The sequence below is a fragment of the Mirounga angustirostris genome, unplaced genomic scaffold, assembly GCF_029215605.1.
Source record: "Mirounga angustirostris isolate CCGP_5_RB_7025 unplaced genomic scaffold, mMirAng1.0.hap1 SCAF_1, whole genome shotgun sequence".
NCBI classification, from domain to species: Eukaryota; Metazoa; Chordata; class Mammalia; order Carnivora; family Phocidae; genus Mirounga; species Mirounga angustirostris.
Genome location: NW_026991709.1, coordinates 112,268,887 through 112,290,806, shown reverse-complemented (window position 1 = coordinate 112,290,806; position 21,920 = coordinate 112,268,887). Strand labels below are relative to the sequence as shown.

Genomic DNA, 21,920 nt, shown 5'->3' with positions numbered 1-21,920 from the left:
ACTCCTTTGACTCCCAGATGATCTACTTCACAAAAAAAATCGAATGCTATCTTCTATCAACTCCTAATTTTCCTACCTTTCATTCCCTCAATTATCTATATTTTCCATCAACCTTACTTCCTTTCCTTCTAATGCTAATTCACTTATCTATTCTCTTGCTCTCACTGCCCCCACAGAGGCCTACAAATTCTTTCCATGGTACCCAAAAGCTATTCCTAGCCATGGATTTCTTTCTCAATGCTCCCCTGTGCAAAAAGCCCTTCAATTCTGCCTTCATTTCCAACTATTTTTCTATTTCTATTTCAAACTTAGCAAAATACATAATAGCACACAACTGTTATTTCCAATTCTTCACCTACTATTCTTATCTTAAAATATTTTCAGTTTTGCTCTGCTCTAACCAATCTTCAAAAACTAATTTTGTGAAGGTCATTAACTGCTAACCCAACTATGTAACTGCTAAATCCACAGTTTCTCCTCTAACTTCAGAATCTGGCTCTAACCTATCTTTCTACCCTTATCTGCTATTGTCCATGCACATTACATTGTAATTACCATAAACTACTCTGAGGTCTCAGAACAAAATACGCATTATGTTGCTATCGTTTTGTTTTTTTACTGCCCTTTCATGTGACTTTTTCTCAAACAAAAATGTTCTTGCCCAGCTTCTCTGACTGGTGTACAACCACCCAATTCCATCATGACCTCCTTGATGAAATTTTTCCTGATTACCAGTTCTCATGAGATTCTTAGAAAAAGAGATCTTAAAATTTTTACATGTTACAAAGCCAGAGCTCGAATTATGTCATCAAACTGGAAAAATTTAAATTAAATATGGGGTCATGTTCAAAAGTAAACTTTACCTTTGATTAGTCCATCTGCCTTTTCACTGGTATTGTTTCCTCCAAGTTTCATAGATTGATCGTTAACATTACACTCCTGGATGAAAAGGCATATTTCTTACATAGCACTGCTGTCAGTTTTAAATAAACTTAAAATGCATCCTTTATACTGCTTTACTTTACATAATAAAGATTACTTAGATTGGTACTCCATTCTGGAGCAATGCGGGGAGGTGCATTAAGTGAAGAGGAAAAATAAACAGATTAAAAAATTTTCACAGGTATCTCAAAAGAGAAAACTAATCAGTCTTTATCTTTTCAAAAGGAATACAAATGGCAAAACTCAATTATAAATGGCATATAATTACTGTAAGAAACAATGAACATGAAATAGAAATTTACTTTAGAATTAAAAGGAATTCTCAAACTATAAGCTTTTAACCAAGAGTCCCTACTCAGTAAATAACTTATCTTTAATGAGGCTGCCATTGCCATCCTTGCTCTCTGGAATTCCCAGGATGGGTAGCTCCAATAGTACAGGGTCCAGAGTCCCTCCTATCATACTCTATTAGGGATTTTCTTGCCAACCCTGACTTCTTCTTTTTCCCTTCATGTATATCCCTTTGTTTCAAAATGAATCTATATATCTATATCTATCTATATATATACACACACACACGAATAATATACACGTGAATACCAAAACTTCTGTAAAAGTAAAAATTTACATTTCTTTGTAAAAAATGTTTACATGAGTCTAATAGGGCAGGGTTCCTCTAATCTTTAATTCTTAACTTCATTCTGTAGGTACGAATAACAAACGCCAATTGGGCTGAATTTAATTCTTCCCATTAAAAAAAAAAGTAGGTGATTTAGTCATATCGAGTAGAGATTAGGACTTGGGGGGCAGGAGTACAAAGTAATTTTTGCTGAGATTGGGATAAGAAAGGATAATTTGATTTTAGTATTAAAAAAGTACATTTGAAACATCTTATAAAATCCCACCAGTTAAGTTTTACTAAAAATGTAGGTGAAAAGATCCATCCCCTTCTAAAGGTATGAGTCTAACTAAGCTGAAAATTTTAAATGTAACGTATCTAAAAATATGTAACTAGGAGTTATTTTAGGTAATTTATTTGTATTTTCAGAGCTCAGTATATTTTATTTTTTAATTTTTTTAAATTTTTTATTGTTATGTTAATCCCCATACATTACATCATTAGTTTTAGATGTAGTGTTCCATGATTCATTGTTTGTGCATAACACCCAGTGCTCCATGCAGAACATGCCCTCTTTAATACCCATCACCAGGCTAACCCATCCTCCCACCCCCCTCCCCTCTAGAACCCTCAGTTTGTTTTTCAGAGTCCATCATCTCTCATGGTTCATCTACCCCTCCAATTTCCCCCCCTTCATTCTTCCCCTCCTGCTACATTCTTCTTTTTTTTTTTCTTTCTTAACATATTGCATTATTTGTTTCAGAGGTACAGAATATTTTATTTTAATCAATGTCAAATATTTACATTATTTAAGACTGCATAGCCATTATAAAATTATTAAATACACTGCAGTCCAAAGTTGCCATTTTTATTATGGCAGTATTACACCTTTCTTTTTTTTTTTTTTTACAAGCCAAATGATTTTATTTTTTTCTCCAAGTTTTCATTTAAACTCTAGTTAGTTAACAGTATAATAAGTAGTTTCAGATGTAGAATTTAAGTGATTCATCACTTATATCCAATACCCGGAAGAAATTGATATTAAAAATGCTTTCCATCAAATGTTCTACCTTACTTCAATAATTAGTTCAACCATTTATATTAAACAACATGCAAAAAAGAACCTAATAGTTTATCCACAAATGATGTCCATTACATTACTCTTTTTTATGAAATGATTTTGCTTAGCAAGTTTTTTCTTCAGAGTTCAAAATTAAACCTTCTACAAAGTCCAACCTAAGTCATATTACACTCCAATCTAATGGAACTTAAATCAATGACATTTCACTCTGTAAGCTTGGAATATCTAAATCTATTTAAAACCGTGTAATATTTTTGTTGCAATAAATTCTTAGCTGGAAATCACATTTTCAGCCTCAATTTCAATAAATGTGACAAACCAGATATACTAACACCTTCCTGCTACCTAACACCTTAAATTCATGGCTGATTTTCGGGGGACAGAGTGTGGGGGAAGGCTTTCCTGATAACAGATAATTTTTTAAGCTGATAATTGCTACTGAAGCTGTAAGTAGTCTTAGGTGGTGGTGTTCTGTTTTAGTAACAAAATGTAGGAAGCACAGAATGTAAAGTATCAAACTACTCATGGTAAGGAATTGAATCTCAGATATTTGACAAGAGAGTTAAACTCCCAACAAAAGTACAAAGAAGGAAATGCAACGAAGGTGCAGAAATTAATAAAACAGACTCTTCATAAGCAGTGGCAGGAAACTGATACGCAGCCTCTTTGAAAACTAAAAAAATTAGAACAGCAGTACAGAAAAGTCCAGAGGTATTTTGCATATACTTTTTGCTCAGTTATTCCCTAATTTAAGTTTTTTGAATTTTAAGCTGAAAATGGAAAATAACTGCTTCATTCTAATAACATTTACTTTCCCCATAAAACTAATTTTTTTTAATTCTTAGAAATGGAACATAAATATATTATGTTTATATGCCATATGTAAAAATATATATAAATTAAATATCAAGAAGGTCACCCATGTTATCATCACTAGGACATAATTATCACTATGTATGACTACATTCAGACTCAGACATACATAAATACGCCTTTCCAAAATGAGACTTAATTCTATTCAAAATGTGTCCCTGGCCTTTTTTTTTAACTAAAAAATATCATAAAAATAAGTGTTCTTCAAAAATAGGATTTTATAGTTGCAAAATATTAAATTTTAAGGCTACATAATAACATAACTCTTACCTTACTGTGAGGAGTTTCTTTTCTGCCTTTAAATAATGCATAGGGGGAAAAGTTTGTACTTTTATCTCTGGAAAAAATGGATTTCTGATGACTTCCTTCCTTCCATTATTTTTTTTAAACAAATTAATTTTTTTAAGTAGGCTCCACACCCAGTGTGGAGCCCAACACAGGGCTCATACTCACAACCCTGATATCAAGACCTGAGCTAAAATCAAGAGTCGGATGCTTAACCAACTAAGCCACCCAAGCGCCCCTCTGATAACTTCTTTAGTTTCTCTGAAGTGGCATTACTGAATCACAGATCATAAACACTTTTAAGATTCTTGATACATATTACCCAATTACCCTCAAGAATGTAGTACACAATTTTCACTCTTTTCAGCAACACGTAAGAGAGGCCATTCAGCATTTCTCTAAAAACACTGCATGTATTTTATCAATTTTTTGGCAAATTATTTTTCAATGACAAAATTAAAATGAACCAGAGACTTTGGAGAAAACACACTAATACTTTACCTTCTTCAGCTGACTTTTTTTAATTCTTTCAACAGGAAGAGGTTTGCCATCATGGAAGTTGGTAAGAATTACTGCAATGGCTGTCAGAGTTTTGCCCTTTAAAGATGTTTTTAAAAGACAAATGGTCAGACTCCGAAACTCAACTGACCAGAGAACATTCCAAAACCAATTGTAAAATCAAATGGGCAAATATCATATAGCATTCAAGGCCACAGAAGCATACTATTATATTAAATAATCTATGTATTAATAAAAAGAATTCTGTTGATTAAGAAATGCTTTCGCACACTGTATTACTAAGAATTATTAAATGGTTTACTCCATAAAATACTATAAGCATCCGTGAGAAATATGATTCTACTGGAAGACTGCTGGTTATAAGATTTTATGTTTAACCCTGAACTAATAACTTTATCATCAAACTACAACTTGCTTGCCATGTAGTTCAGAGCTTATTTAAAATGATTAGTAATTCCAGTATGCACATGAGATAATCGATTATTTTATTAAATTTCATTTAAATATCACTGTAAAACTTAAAAGCTTTAACTTATCAACAAAGCATAAATGATGTATTTCTTGTGCATTTTTCTTAAATAGAAGCATGTAATTTTTCATTACTTTCCATAGGCGAATTTATAATTAGCAACACAGAAATAACTCTTTGGCAATTTTAAAACAGTTAAAGCAGCAGTTTCCTAAGTGTAGCCCACAGGTCCTAGAGTTTTCCAGGACCCTCTCAGGAGTATGTACAAACCTATTTTCATAATACTGCTAAGGACTAAGCAGCTGGCAGTACATCATACTAGTGGTCATTGTATTCTTAGCTGCCAAATACTTTAAAAAAAAAAAAAGCTAGTTTTAAGAATATTTTATAAGAATATTCTTGATGAAGCAGGACACATGAATTTTATTAAATCTTGCCTCAAGTACACACGCAAATATTCTAAGTATAACAAGAAGGGAAGAACACATAAAAATACTTTTGTTGCACACCAAAATATGACGGTTATCTAGAGAAAAATGACTTGCGAGACTGAGGTTACAAGCTCAACTATCACCATGCATCATCATTTTTTCATGCATCACTATTTTTACTTGAAAGAATGACCAACAACCAGTTATTCATGACTGAGTGGCAGACTTTTTTGAAAAATGAACAAAGTACAGCTATTTTCAAGGGAAAATAATTGACAGATTTGTTGTAAATTATAAAATCTGAACTTTCAAGCAAAAATTAAGAATGTTGGAAAACTTGTATCTGACACCATGAGCACAGCAGCTTCCCAAAATGCAAATGCCTACTAAAATTAGCAGTAATATCAAAGAATATAAACTTTTGATACTATATAATGAAATGCATCAACATCTGGCAGATCTGTGTAACTCAATGAACCAATATTTTCCAAATAAGCAATGCCTGATGTTATGAAATCATGCATGAGCGCAATATCCATTCAGTGTGCAAGCCCACCAATGGATTTTAATGCAACAGAGTACAAAAGCTCAGATACAATTTTTAAGTTCGACATTATAACTGTTAACCTTTAATAAACTAGTACTTGCTTAATTTTGTTGTTGTATCAAAGAATTATACAGTTATCTAAAAAGACTACTTTTAGAAGCGCCTAGGTGGCTCAGTTGGTTAAGCGACTGCCTTCGGCTCAGGTCATGGTCCTGGAGTCCCGGGATCGAGTCCCACATCGGGCTCCCTGCTCAGCAGGGAGTCTGCTTCTCCCTCTGACCCTCCTCCCTCTCGTGCTCTCTCTCATTCTCTCTCGCAAATAAAATAAAAATAAAAATTAAAAAAATAAAAAGACTACTTTTAAAATACTCCTCCCATTTCCCAACTACATATCTGTGTGAGGACTAATCCTTATGTACCTATACCAAAACACCTTATCACAACACACTGAATGAAAAAGCAGTTATGAGAACTCAGAACTCATCTCTTAGGCCAAACATTATAGAGATTTGCAAAAATGTAAAACAATGCCAGTCTTATCAAAATTACTTTTGTTTTGGAATAGTCCCTTTTCATTTAAAAATATGCTATGTATGTTAATAAGTAATGAGTTTATTATTTTTAAATTACTAACTTAAAAAATTTTGTTTTAATATCTAATACTATAAATATTGATATAACCCACAAATACAAAAAGCTCTTTGGGATTGTCAAAAATTTATAAAGAGTATAAGGGTTATGGAGACTAAAAAGTATAAAAACTGCTGGTATAAGGAATCATAAATGTATATTTAATACTCTGTATATCACAATACTGTGACAGAATACAATTTCATGTAACATTGTTGTCTCTTCCTTCTTTTTTTAAAGAAAACCCATGAAAGATAAGCTACCTTGAATTTCAAAAGAAAACTGAGAAATACGTTTATACATTATTGCTAATTAACTTAATTGTACCTTAACCAAATAAACCGAAACAAAAAAAACATAGCCTCATTTTAAGTGCAAGACACAGAGAAAACTGTTCTATACCGAAAGTGAAATCTAGTTCCACACCAGCACCAACATATTCCTATCTCTTTCTACTTCGAAATTACTTTCTATAAAATTATAATTACAAAATAAAATTTTATTAACTCAAGAAAAAAAATAATTACCAAACCCATATCATCAGCTAAAATTCCTCCATGGACATTTTCTGGTCGGTCCTTCTCAGAAAAATTTGTTATTGTGTTATAGTATAAGTCACTTCGCTGTTCCCAAAATGGTGGAAGGTCTTTACTGTTTTCCCGTGAAACCATCCAAGCTAGAGCTTGTTTTTGATGTGGAAGCAATGGTGTTTCAACAGCCTATAAATAAAAGGAATGTCTTAAATAGAAATTAAACCAGTCCTTTTTCTCCATGCAGATTCTGGAAAACAGTTCATATTGTGCTAAAAACTGTACAGATTAACAGTGTATTTTAAAATTCCAAATTGTTTTAAATAAAAAATATTGGGGGTGCCTGAGTGGCTCAGCTGATTAAGTGTCTGACTTGATTTTGGCTCAGGTCATGATCTTGGCGTCGTGGGCTTAAGCCCCCATAGGGCTCCGCACTCAGAGTCGGCTTGAGATTCTCTCTCCCTCTGCCCCTTCCCCCGTCTCGCTCTCTCCCTTTCTAAATAAGTCAAATATTTTTAAAAATTAAATAAATAAATAAATAGGAAATATTGGCTCAGTACCTCAGCTGGTTCCATTTCATGAGTTTTATCATCTTCTTTTAAATCTTCAAACAATTTGTCAAATTCTGTTTTAAGCTACAACAAATAGCAACAAGAAACATCATGAAACAAACCAATTAAAATAATTTCACTTAATTCAGGGTTTTCAAATCATTTAATTAACAAAAAGATTTGAATACCAAAAGTTACCTAACATATTCTTTGAGTTGCTACATTGCTTACTGAAGGCAGAATGAATAGGTGCTTTAGGTGTAAGAGGTTGTGTTACAATCAAAATACGGAAGAGATTAAATCTAGAGTTTGTCACAGCTGTCACAAATCTATATATAACACTGGGCAAGAGACTTAACCTTTATGGCCTATATCTTATTCTTATAAAATGAAAGGGATAATTTAGAGTGTCTCTAAGGTTCCTTCTACCATTGAAGTTCTATGATTCTATTAGTTGTATTCAAAACATTTTGTGAGATCCTACCAGGTCCATTTATTTGACTTTTTTTTAATGTCAATGACACTTCATTTACTATTACTGCAAACAACTTGTTAGGTGCTACAAAACATTAATAGATGATTTTAATCTTATGCTAATTTAGTTGGTTCTTTAAACTGATCTAATTCTATAGCAACATGTATGTGTTATAATTACTTTTATAAATTAGCACACGAATACAAAGCAGTAGCTCAGAAGAAATCAGGCTAAATCAAAAAAGTTAGAGAGGTAACCTGGGGTTTGCCCACCAAACACAGGCTCAAGCCTTACTAATAACGAGCAGGTAAAATATGGTAACTACAATTAGAAGACAAAAAGGCTAACAGAGATTCTCAGGGTCCTGGGATCAAGCCCCATGTGGGGTTCCCTGCTCAGCAGGGAGTCTGCTTCTCTCTCCTTCAGCCCCTCCCACCCGCTCTTGCTTGCTCTCGCTTGCTCTCTCTCTCAAAATCTTTAAAAAAAAGTTTTTCATATATATTCTACAGTGTGTTTCATAACTTAACATACCTGAAGATCACAAGTACTAGCACATACATATTTATCTTATTCTTTTAAACATCAATCTTCAACATTTAAAATTCACTTTTAGATTACAAAATAAAAAAGAAGCATACCTGCTCAGTTGTCATCTGTACTGCAGCATGAACTGGCATACTATAGCTTGGTCCAGCTCTTCCAGAGCCCCAACTACTTTCTAAACTGAATCCTAAAGCTGTAATTTACAAAATGAAAAGAATAAAATCACCAAATGAATTATCTTTTAGTAACTTTTAGTTGTGTTCTAAATATATTTAAAAAATTTTTTAAAAACTAATAGTCATTAAAAAAATACATTATTAAAATAATGCCACATTTTTTAACAAACTCTTGCCAAATAAATAATACTTCTTCATTCCCTATTGGGAGATTCTTTTTGTCTATAATTTATCAGACGAAGTTTAAAATCAGGGATTTTAAACCAGATATTAACACTGGGGAAAATTAGGGAGGAAATACAGGACCTCTTTGTATGTATGTGTGCATGTGCATGTTCTCTCACACACAAACACATGCCCCCTCCTATGAATCTATAATTATTTCAAAATAAAGAGAAAAAAAAATCAGGGATTTCCTTAAAAAGATTCCTAAGAAAAGTTACAACTCAGAGCCTTCAACACAAATTAGCCAAACAAACTCAAATTATTTCTCAAGAGAAGAAATGTTTTATAATTCCTGCATCTTACAGTAGCAAAATAATAGGAGCTTAAACTCTAAACTTACTTTTTGGTGCAGGACCCAATTTAAATCCATGTTTCTTCAACTGATCTAAAACCGCTTTTCTATTTTCTTCTTTTCCCCAAAAAGTCATATGGAGAGGCATGGTAAAAGCATTGTTTGCACCAAAAGGAACAACCCTATTATATTTGAGGAAAAAAAAAAAAGAAAATTAGAACTGTTATTTTTTACTTCCATTAAGAATACGACTATTAAATATTGTAAGCATCACTGGGGTGCCTGGGTGGCTCAGTTGTTAAGCATCTGCCTTCGGCTCAGGTCATGATCCCAGGGTCCTGGGATCGAGCCCCACATCGGGCTCCCTGCTCCACGCTTCCCCTCTCCCACTCCCCTTGCTTGTGTTCCTTCTCTCGCAGTGTCTCTGCCAAATAAATAAAATCTTTAAAAAAATAAAATAAAATAAAATAAAAAAATATTGTAAGCATCACATTCAAATTTTGCAAGGAAGTGAAATAAGGAACTATTGGGCAAACTAGAAAAACAGAAAAAGTACAGGGAATAGGATCAACAACAATCAGTTTCTGTTCCTCTGTTTTTGGAACAGAAAGCCAGAAGAAACTGAAAAGATGGAATAAAGCCGGGTAGCCTATAACTGAGATTAATAAGATAGGTACAAATAGTAAGTTTAATTGAAAGGGAAGAGCTTTCACTAACAGAACCACTGATGGTAGCAACCCATTCTGGGAGAATGGGGAATGATTTGCAAGAACTACATCTGACCCTTAACAACACAGGGTTTTGGGACACTGACCCCCTATGCAGTTAAAAATCCACATATAACTTTTGATACCCTAAAAACTTAACTACTAATAGCCTGTTGTTGACCAGAAGCCTTACCAATAACATAGTCAATTAACACATATTTTGTAGGTTATATGCATGATAGATTGTGTTCTTAAAGCTAAAAAAAAATTAACAAAATCATAAAGAAGACAGAATACATTCACAGTAGTGTACTGCATTTATTTTAAAAAATCTGCATTTAAGTGGACCCGTACAGGTCAAACCCATGTTCAAGGGTCAACTATATTTATGATCCAGGATTCACTAAAAATTTATTCTCAATATCCAAAAACTTTAATGAACTGAGAACGGAGAAACAAGTGAAGTAAGAAGACATTACTGAGCATTTGTCATCCAACCTCACCTTTTCATATTCTAAACATCCCATACTTAAATTCAGATCACAGACTAAACGCCTGAAAGAGAAAAAATGGTAACCAAGGAGACTGGGAGTTTTAAAAAAAAGGAAGAGGTGGTAGAACTGGGAGAATACAGGCCTTGCCTAAAGCAGCAGCTGCTACTCTGCTCCAGTCAACTGATGTTCTGTGCAAATGAAGGTCAGATCTTCCATTTGTCAAGAGAAATATTCATAAATAATTTTCAATTAGGGAAAAAATTAACCTATATAAAATGCAGAATATCCAGATATTTGAATATTGGAAATAAATGAAAAATTATAAAACACTATGTAGGCAAAATGAAACTCACCTACATATGATCACAGGCTACTAGCTTACAACCTTTGATTTAAACAAACACTTCCAAACTCCCAAATCTATGCACTAAAAGGTTTGGACACATGGTATGGATTTCCTAATATTTGAGCCAAAATCTATTATTTTCCATGGTAATAATTTAGTAGGAAAGTAAGGGAATAGTTGTTTCATGGCTGGGGTAGTAGAGGCAGATGGGAAAAGAATTAATACATACTAAAGGCATAGTGATAAAAGTTGTCAGGGCAACTATATAGCCTCTTAACAAATTCAAAGATCACAACTTATAATTATTAAAACTAAACTCTGAAAGTACATTACCCTTCAATCTGTGCCAATTTGTTGTCCATGATATAGGCCAAAGCAGCTGCAAGATCTTTCTTTAAATGGCCAACCTGATTTCCATTCACATTGTTTACTTTAATTGCATTCTTATCATAGGGGTTATTGGGCTCTCGTTGTAACGCAACCATTTCATTATTATTAACCTAATAAAATAATAAACAGATAATATTATAAATAATAAACATACAATAGGAGCTTTCTTCATTAAACTTTATCTGGGCTTTCCATTTATTTTTTTAATACTTACTTAATAACAGCATATAAGAAATGTAGATTTTCTTAGACTCATATTTGTATAGTAATATAAAAAATATATTTTATAATGTTTTTTACAGTATTTTTTAAACTTACATTCACTGGGAAGTTAACAAATCCTTGATATCTGAAAGATACAATCAAAACTAAATAAAAGTTTCACACTAAAATTTTCAACATCATAACTTCCGAAAACAGGTGATCTTTATTGAGTGCTTATTATGTGCCATTGTTCTATGTACATTCCTAGATCTGACTTTTCAAATATTCACAACTCTATCAGTAGGTACTATCATTACCCCCATTTTACTGATGAAGACACTAAAGCACAGAAAAGTTAAGTAACTTGACCAAGGTCATAAAGCTATTAAGTAGCAGAACTAGAATTTAAATCCAGGCAGGCTGGTTCCTAAGGCTGATTTCTCCAGGCTCTAAAAGGGGAAAAAGATATTAATTATAAGTCAAAATGGAATGAAATTAAGAAAATATATCCAACCTTCAATTCATGCCATTCTGATTCTACTAGATTAAAAGTTGCCTGAGGGTGATGTCACTGAAAATAGAAGACTTAAAGGACTTCTGAAAATTCTCTCTTCCATAATGGCAATGAAAAAAATGGCAGAAATTGTCAGAATCAACTTTTCCAGACATCTGGAAACCAACCAAAGAATTGCAGAAACCTGGAGGGTGTTAGTTCAAACAAAACAAAACAAAACAGCTAAACATCAGTGTCCTAGTCCCATCTCCAACTCTCAGCTGCATGATAGCCTTTAAAAATAACCTGCTAAAATTCTTGGTGCAGTCTAGTAGTCACCAAAGGGAGTGCAATGGAACAGAATCTTTCAAAGATTCATTCCTAAAGAATTGTCATTATTTGACCTGTATGATGGTTCTCCAGAATATCCCCACTTGCAAAGTGATTTCTATTTGATCTCTGAGCTCATCCAATACAAAAAAACCCTCCTTGGGTGGGTGTTTGTTAGAAACAATTTTACAGGCAACGGGTAATAGCTGGGGCAAACAATACAATAACCAAAAGGATTAAAAGGAAAGCTGGGGACTAAGATGTCCACTAAGGCTTTGAAAAGCTCCAATATATTCTGAGAACGTAAAAGGCCATATTCAAGCAGAGGGCTGTATGCATGCCCGGGGCTGTGCATATGATCAGGAAAAGACCTAAGAAGACCGTAAGCTCACACCTCTGGCTAAACTTGAGGCTCTGAACTAGCAGGACATTAAGGTTAAGGAAGACTGTCAACTGAAGGAGTGCCCCAAGTGCATACAGATCCCCACAGTAAAGACTGATAGATTTACTGGTTCTGGTTTAATCATAGGCTGACCATTAAGCTAACCAAGTACAGACATCAGTAGATTTTACAGGGTTAATTCAGGAAAATCACTAAACAAGCAACAATTCCAAAATCAGCAACAACAAACAACCCTGGAGAGGGAGAAGAATCTAATTTTTACAGTTGCCACATTATTTAAAATGTCTACTTTTCAACAATAACAACAAAAGAGACATGCAAAGAAATGAGAAAGTATGGTTCACTCATAGGAAAAAAACTATCAACTGTCCCTGAGGAAGCACAGATGTTTGACCTACTAGAAAAAAATTTAAATTTTAAGTATGTTCAAAAACCTAAAGCAAACCATGTCTAAAAAACTAAAGGAAAACATAAAAACTATGTCTCACCAAATACAAAGTCTGTTGTCAAAAGTACAGTAAAGTAAAAAAAAAATTCACTAGAGAGGCTCCACAGCAGATTATGTGAAGGCAGAAGTTATCAATGAAGATGAAGACATTAGATGGGAGTCTAAGAACAGTTACAGAGTCTGAGAAATATATAGAAAAAAGAATGAAGAAACATGAACAGGCGTCAGAAATCTGTGGGACGATAGCAACCATATCTAAGATACACATCAGTCTCAGAACGGGAGGAGAACAAAGGGTAGAAAGGATATTTGAAGAAATAATAGCTGAAAACTCCCCAAATTTGATGAAAAACATTAATCTACATATCTTAGAAACTCAACAAACTCCAAATAAACTAAACTTAAAGAGATCTAAACCCAGACACATCATAATCAAGCTGTGGAAAAAAAATGTTGAAAGCAACAAGAGGAGCAACTCCTTATTTATAGGAGGATCCTCAATAAGATTAACATGATTTCTCATTAGACAGCATAGAGGCCAAAAGGTAGTGGAATAACTTTTCAAAGTGCTTCAAAAAAAACTAAAGCCAAGAACTCTATATCTGATAAAATTACCCTTCAAAAGTATAGGAGAAATTAAGACATTCCAGTTAAACAATGAGAAATCACCACCAAGACCTGTCCTATATTAGAGAGAGAACTACAGGCTGAAATCAAAGGACTAGACAATAACGTGAATCTACACAAAGAAATAAGGACTACAGGTAAAGGCAATTAGATAGGTAAATATAAAAAGTATAATTTTTTTTGGTTGTAACTTTTTTCTACCTGAATAAAAGTGCATAAAACAATTATAAATCTGTGTTGATGAGCATACACTGTAAATAAAGATGTAATTTGTATGTTAACAGCACAAAGGAATGGGGGAAGAGGGAAATGGAGCTATCTACAAGCAAAATTTTTGTATGCTATTGAAATTAAGTTGGCACTAATCCAAACTAGATTCTTATGAATTGAGTTATTAATTGTAATTCCCCAGAGCAACAACTAAGGAAACAACTCAAAATATATAGTAAAAGAAATGAGGAAATTAAAATGGCACACTAGAAAATATTAACGCAAAAGATGGCAGTAATGAAGGTTAGACCCAAGGGCCACATATTGTATGGTTCCATTCTATGCAATGTGTAGAGTAGGCACATCCACAGAAATAGAAAATAAATGAGTAGATATCAGGGACTGAGGAGACAGAGTAATAGCAAGTGATTTCTAAAGCGTACAGGGTTCTTTCTGGTGTGACGAAACGTTCTGGAACCAAACAGTGGGGAAGGTTGCACAACCTTGTGAATAAAAACCACTCAACTGTACTTTAAAAATGGTGAATTTTGGGACACCGGGTTCGCTCAGTTGGTTAAGTGTCTGCCGTCAGCTCAGGTCATGATCCCAGCATCCTGGGATAGAGTCCTGCATCAGGCTCCTTGCTCAGCAGGGAGCCTGCTTCTCCTTCTGCCTGCCCCTCCCCCTGCTTCTGTGTGCACGCTCGCGTGCTCTCACTCTCTCTGACAAATAAATTTTTAAAAATCTCTAAAAAATAAAAATGGTGGGGCGCCTGGGTAGCTCAGTCGTTAGGCGTCTGCCTTTGGCTCGGGTCATGATCTCAGGGTCCTGGGATCGAGCCCCGCATCGGGCTCCCTGCTCTGCAGGAGGCCTGCTTCTCCCTCTCCCACTCTCCCTGCTTGTGTTCCCTCTCTCGCTGTGTCTCTTGCTGTCAAATGGATAAAAAAAAATCTTTAAAAAAAATAAAAATAAATAAAAAAAATAAAAATGAATTTTATGGTAGTGAATTATCACTTTTTTAATTGCCTGAAAAAGACAAAGGAATGCTGCTTCAAACCACCACCACCATCTGTCTACTTTTTCAGGATTCTCTATAGCCTGGGGCACCTGGGTAGCTCAGTTGGTTAAGCAACTGCCTTCGGCTCAGGTCATGATCCTGGAGTCCCGGGATCGAGTCCCGCATCGGGCTCCCTGCTCGGCGGGGAGCCTGCTTCTCCCTCTGACCCTCCCCCCTCTCATGTGCTCTCTGTCTCTCTCATTCTCTCTAAATAAATAAATAAATAAAATCTTTAAAAAAAAAAAAAAAAAAAAAGATTCTCTATAGCCTGACCAGTCAGATTATCAGACAGATATTCCTCTCTAGCCCTTTGGAGATATTCATAAAGCACAGCTCTGTTCTCTCCCAGTCCCATCCTTTCTGCCAATGCCTGTAAGCATGATCTTTTTTTAAACTAAATTATGCAAATCCCAAGAAATACATAACCCCAAAAAGTTAGGTAAAAAAACTTACTTTTTTTAGATTTCATCTCAAACAAAATTAGCTAATTTTCTTTTATTGTAATAAATCACTTATTAAAAGTAGGTAACTGTGATTTACTACAGATGATAGCTAATTACTGATAATAGATAGTAGATAATAATTACTGATAGAAGTTAAAATAGAATACATATAGACCAAAATTCTAGAGACTATAAAAACAAAGAAAACAAGGTCTGAACACCAAGACAGAAAAGGATGTATTAAAAAATATTAAAAACAAAAAAAAGAGAGAGAATTACAACTAATTACAACAATGTATTTTTTTAAGATTTTATTTATCTGACAGAGAGAGACACGGCGAGAGAGGGAACACAAGCAGGGGCAGTGGGAGAGGGAGAACCAGGCTTCCCGCTGAGCTGGAGCCCGATGTGGGGCTCGATCCCAGGACCCTGGGATCATGACCTGAGCCGAAGGCAGACACTTAATGACTGAGCCACCCAGGTGCCCCAAATAAATAAAATCTTTAAAAATAAAATAAATAGGGGTGCCTGGGTGACTCAGTCACTAAGTGTCTGCCTTCGGCTCAGGTCATGATCCCAGGGTCCTGGGATCGAGCCCCACATCGGGCTCCCTCCTCCGTGGGAAGCCTGCTTCTCCCTCTCCCACTCCCCAGCTTGTGTTCCCTCTCTCGCTGTGTCTCTGTCAAATAAATAAATAAAATCTTTTAAAAAATAAAAATAAATTAAATAATCTTTAAAAAATTTAGCAATGCCAACTTTATATATCAAAACTTAGAGGAGATATAGCGAATACAGTACTTTGAAGAATGTTTAAGATTAAAAGCTATTATTATTAAGATTAAAATTAAGCATTCAAATCAGAAATCTAAAAATAAAATAAAATAAACTTAGGGAACTTGGATAACAGAACATAAAACAGAAAACAATGAAGAAAAATAACCATAAGAAAAATCTAAGAAAGGTTGCTTGAAAAGATGAAACATAAATCTCTACCAAGGCTAATTGATAAAAACTAGACACAAATATAAAACACAGAGAATGAACACTTAAAATATTTTCAAGTATAAATGTTACTAAGCACAACTCTGTAGCATAAATTTGAAAATTTAAATAGATGCTTTTCTTTAAAAATATAAATTGCCAAAATTGACTCAATAAGTATTTGAATTATCCTGAGTTTGAATGAAGCTAGAATTAAAGAGTACATTAATGTATGACTTAATGCATATAAAGCTCTGGAACAGGCTAAACTGATACCAAGAGAAATTAGGTTGTAGGTGTTAGGGCAGGTCCAGCAGAAAGGACTACAACGAAACACAACAGAACTTTCAGGGGTGATAGAAATAATCAGTATCTTGATTAGAATGGTGATTATCATGTATTTATCTTTATCAAAACTCTTGGAATCATATACTTAGAAATGTGTATTTTCTAAAAAAAAAAAAAAAGGCATGGGGGGGTGCCTGGGTGGCTCAGTCATTAAGTGTCTGCCTTCGGCTGGGTCATGATCCCAGAAGCCTGGGATCAAGCCCTGCATCAGGCTCCCTGCTCCGTGGGAAGCCTGCTTCTCCCTCTCCCACGCTCCCTGCTTGTGTTCCCTCTCTCGCTGTGTCTCTGTCAAATAAATAAATAAAATCTTAAAAAAAAAAAATGTGTATTTTCTCATGTAAATCATATCTCAATAAAACTGGAAAAAGTTGAAAATAGTAAGTATGCAAAGTTTAATACCTCAATTTTTATATTTTCATAATAGTGATCAACCTCAAAACGTCCATCAATAAGGAAATTAAAAATACAATATAGGGCGCCTGGGTGGCTCAGTTGGTTAAGCGACTGCCTTCGGCTCAGGTCATGATCCTGGAGTCCTGGGATCGAGTCCCACATCAGGCTCCCTGCTCAGCAGGGAGTCTGCTTCCCCCTCTGCCCTCTTCCCTCTCGTGCTCTCTGTCTCTCATTCTCTCCCTCTCAAATAAATAAATAAAATCTTTAAAAAAAAAAAAAATACAATATAGATTTGTACTGACATGAAAAGATAGTCCTAATATTTTACCAGGAGAAAAAAGGGTGATCACTATAATAGACATAATAACGATCTCAATTTTTAATACATAATGTGATTTCAATTTACATGCATATGCCCACAGAGTAAAGTGTGAAAAAATAAAATGAATAACTTATGGTCCAGGATGATAAACTACAGGGAGATTTAATGGTTTTTCTTTTAGCCATTTTAAAATAATGAATATGTATTACTTATAAAATAAATAATACATATTTTAAAAATAAAAAAGTGATTACTTTTAATGGGCTCAACATTTTTATTAGCTTACTAGTGTCATAGAAATTATTCTAAGCTCAACAAATAGTAAATGTTCTAAGATCAAAAACCATAATCTAGTATTTCACAATGGCTTAAAATAATTTAGAAAACAATCTAAGTTTTGAAAAAATAGCACAAATCAGAAACAGGCAAGCTCAGAGACAGAGACAGATAAAAGAACTAAAGAAGAGAGATGGATAGGAGATAAGAACCAATAGATTTTAGGAAAAAATTAGAAATGAAAAACTATTTCAGAATTAAAAACCAGAAAGAACACAAAGTTCCACAGACCTTGTGGAAAACATGGTAAGGGAAATAAATGATGAAAAACTAAGAAATAAAGAAGTATGATAGAAAGGATTTCAGAGAAAATAATAGGCATATACACAGGCATAGATATATGCAGAGGAGATCTAATAGATAGATGGTAGAATGGAGTCCCTGAAAAACAAAGCAAGCATTTAAAACTGTAATTAAAGAAAAATTTTCTGAAATAGAAGAAAATGAAGTTACAGGGCAATCATAAGACATACCCCAATAAAACTACTAGATTTTCAAGATAAGGAAAAATACCCTTTAGTTATGGAGGCAAAAATTCCCAATTCACTTATATGGGAGAGAAATCATATTGTCATCAGAATTCTCACCAACATTTTATGCAACATCAAAATATAGAGAGAAAATACAGGCTAAGGACTTTATATTTAGCCAAACTGTCCTTCAATATAAATGTCACAATTAGAAACATACAGAAACTCAGGAAATCCTCTTTCCTAAGAAATCTCCTAGACAACACATTTCAGACAATTACAAAATAATCTAAGAAGCTCCAATATAAAGAAAATATAGGAGGGGTGCCTAGGTGGGGTGGCTCTGTCAGTTAAGTGTCTCAGGGTTGTGAGATCCAGCCCTTTGTGGGGCTCCACACTTGAATCTGCTTAAGATTCTCTCTCTTCCTCTCCTTCTGCCCCTCCCTGCTCATGCTCTGGTTTGCTCTCCAAACAAAAAGAACTATAAAAAGACATTTTTTTTTTTTAAGATTTTATTTATTTATTTGACAGAGAGAGACACAGCGAGAGAGGGAACACAAGCAGAGGGAGTGGGAGAGGGAGAAGCAGGCTCCCCGCAAAGCAGGGAGCCCGATGTGGGGCTCGATCCCAGGACCCTGGGATCATGACCTGAGCTGAAGGCAGTCGCTTAACCAACTGAGCCACCCAGGTGCCCAAAAAGACATTTTTAAACAATTAAGAAAACTGATTATGGATTAGTTATTAGATGTAATAAGGAATTACTAATTTTCTTAAGTATGAAAATGACAAGGTCTGAATTTTTTTAGAGACATACTGAATTATATGGATGTAAACTGAAACAGTAGAGGGGCGCCTGGGTGGCTCAGTCGTTAAGTCTGCCTTCGGCTCAGGCCATGATCCCAGAGTCCTGGGATCAAGCCCCACATCGGGCTCCCTGCTCTGCGGGAAGCCTGCTTCTCTCTCTCCCACTCCCCCTGCTTGTGTTCTCTCTCTTGCTCTGTCTCTCTCTCTGTCAAATAAATAAAATCTTAAGGAAAAAAACAAAACAAAACAAAAAAAACCTGAAACAGTAGAGATTTTTTTTGTTCTAAAGGACAAAAGGAAAAGTGATGAAAAAAATGTGAGAAAATTTGTTAACCGCTGAATCACAGGTATATGGGAGTTTGTTTTATTATTCTACTTTTATGCATGCTTAAAATATTTCATAATAAAGACTAAAACTAGTGACACATCAGCCAAATAACAGAGAAACATACTACATAACCATAACAAAGACAACTTCTCACCAGATATAAAGTCATATATTATCTGTCTCTCACACATACACACAATGCAAACAGATACAGAAAGACAGATGTAGGGAGAAAAATTGGTAGACAGATAGTCTTACTGCAGAAAGGAAAAAAAAAAGGACCTAAAAATAGACAATTCCCTTATCTAGTAGGAATTAATCTTCCTAAATTAAAAATATTGCAGTACAGAAATGCGCTAAGGGACAGAAGAGGAGAAAGAAAAGAACGGACTTGGAAGTTATTCTACAAATACACCCCTAGTATCTGCTTTCTGGGCCAATCATCTAACCTTCCTAAGCTTCAGTTCTTCAGTGATAAAAAGGGGATAATAGATGTTCTATCTACCTTCAAGTCATTATAGCCATCAAATGAAACCATACAGGAAAAAGTGCTTTATATATTACAAGCAGAATATAAATACAGAAGAAAATTGGCCATTAAATATTTGTTATCTTACCCAGATACATTCTACTTAAAGTAAAATAAGTATTAATTGTACATATCACCTTCAAATTCTTATTTTCTGGGTTAACAAGATAAATATATTTCAACTTAATATCTAATATTATTATACTCACTACTCCTGTGTAATAGCGTAGTCCAACTACATGACCTCTCAAAGTTCCAAATAAAACTGAATCTAGCTCTTCATCACTAGTTAGGAAGTCGTCTGGAGGTATAATATCTTGGAATTCAAAACGGGGAAAGAAAGTTGGATATGAGAGGCGTGGAAAATTTCCATGGGCTCCGTATTGGACAGTCTGCAAGTACTTCCAAACAGGATCTCTATTAAAAAAGAAAAAGCACAGGAAAATGATACAATATTTAACCAAAGACCATATTATATTTATAGGCCAACTGTTTTCTCATTTTATTTCAACATGTTAAATCTTTAGTGGGAACTGCTGTATAAAGATTGACAGAGTGTTACTATGGGTAAAGCAGGAATTGGAGTGAGTGGGGAAGGTTTCCAGGAACCCTAACCTGTTCAGTAATGCCTCTTCTACCTACCGAGTACTCAAAATGAAAACTCCAACAAGGGCTCACAAATCTTTTCCCTAGTGATGATCATCTATTTAAATTGAGATGTATATGATGTAACTCTAATTACACACCAAATTTCAATAAGAATTGAACTAGAAACGACTTGCAAATATGGAACTATTATTATATGTGAAGCCATTTATACGGTTACAGATAATACAACCAGCATCCAGTTTTAATTCTCTCCAAACAGAACCCTTATCAGGCATCTAAATCATGCCATCATGGGAAGTTGACCTCAAGTCTCCCATTCCCGTTGGTTTAAGGGTACCCTCAATCCTTTCATGGATAACTGTTCCAGGAACAGGCATGTACACCAATCTGGAAAATGAAAAATAAGGGGAAGTTCGCTGAGGGGCTTCCTAAAGTTTCCACTCTCCTAAGAACAGATGGAAGCTATTTCCCCGCGTTTTCCTTGTACGCCGCGCATACCTCTTTGGCTCCACTGCAAATACGTATTTCTATGTCTGTGCATGCACATAAACTGTGAGCTACTTGGGGACAAGGGCTTTCTTAATTGGCCCTTTATTCCGAGCACACCGTCTAGCGCACAGTGAGCATCTAACGTGTGTTCGTTGAATAAAGCTCAGATCAGGATCCCGGCTAAAGAGTGGAGCTTGGAACCCTAGGCCCCCCACAGCCCCTGAGAGAAATTTCTCCAAGGCCCCGGCATGAGGCTCGCCTGAGGAGCCTCCCCTCGCCAGCCAAGGCTATGCATTTATTTCTCCCGCGGCGATATGAGCCACCAGCAGGACGAATACAAGCTGCACCGAGAACGCGAGGAGAACTCGAAGGGAACGCGGGGAAGGTCAGGTTCATCTGGGGACGCCGACAGGCCGTTACCCCTGCGCCCCACCCCCTCGCCCCCTTCACCTCTTGAACATCCACGACATGGCGCTGAGCGGGTAACGAACGGAACGCTTGTGCGCCCCAGATAGCTCTCGAGCCGGCTCAATACGCCTCCCTCCAGGCCCTACAGCCGAGAAGCACAGAGTAGGTTCCGAGCGCCGGAGGAAAAGCGCTCCGAGGGAAGTGAGACGCCGCAAGTCTAATCCGACGTCGACGCAGTCGCCTTCTAGCAACAATCTGAGAGACCAGTGACGCTTTGTGACTGACACTGTCAAAGCCCAATCGCGAGGAAGGAGCCTACGGAAACGAACCAATCAGAGCATGGAAGGGAGGGCAACTCCGCCCCACGCAGGGATTCAAAGACTGTAGGGGGTCCCGGCTGCAGGGGCGGTTCCATCCGGGTTCTTCCCCGCCCCCGAGGCGAGCGCGCGGGAAAGCCACGCGGCCCCAGGAGTACGAGTGGCATGCTGGTGGTGTCTGCGTTATCGGCTTGATTCCCAGCTTCAAACAGAGAGACGACTCTCTTTTCCACTGTTTGCCCCAGG

The 21,920-nt window shown here is 35.5% G+C and overlaps 1 protein-coding gene across 7 annotated transcripts in view; it reads right to left on the bottom strand.

Moving 5' to 3' along the window:
* The window catches only part of HLTF (helicase like transcription factor), a 51,105-nt gene extending 29,478 nt beyond the window's left edge, over positions 1 to 21,627 (bottom strand). For all 7 annotated transcript variants that reach the window (XM_045903602.3, XM_045903603.3, XM_045903604.3 and 4 more), the window contains exons 1-9: positions 21,400 to 21,627; positions 20,061 to 20,268; positions 11,069 to 11,235; positions 9,237 to 9,370; positions 8,591 to 8,688; positions 7,487 to 7,561; positions 6,924 to 7,115; positions 4,302 to 4,397; positions 864 to 939 (exon numbers count right to left, since the gene is read on the bottom strand). In XM_045903602.3, the coding sequence (XP_045759558.1) occupies positions 864 to 939; positions 4,302 to 4,397; positions 6,924 to 7,115; positions 7,487 to 7,561; positions 8,591 to 8,688; positions 9,237 to 9,370; positions 11,069 to 11,235; positions 20,061 to 20,268; positions 21,400 to 21,419 (1,066 nt within the window). In that variant the 5' untranslated portion in view covers positions 21,420 to 21,627. The remainder of the gene's footprint in view (positions 1 to 863; positions 940 to 4,301; positions 4,398 to 6,923; positions 7,116 to 7,486; positions 7,562 to 8,590; positions 8,689 to 9,236; positions 9,371 to 11,068; positions 11,236 to 20,060; positions 20,269 to 21,399) is intronic.
* Between the last annotated feature and the right edge of the window lie 293 nt (positions 21,628 to 21,920).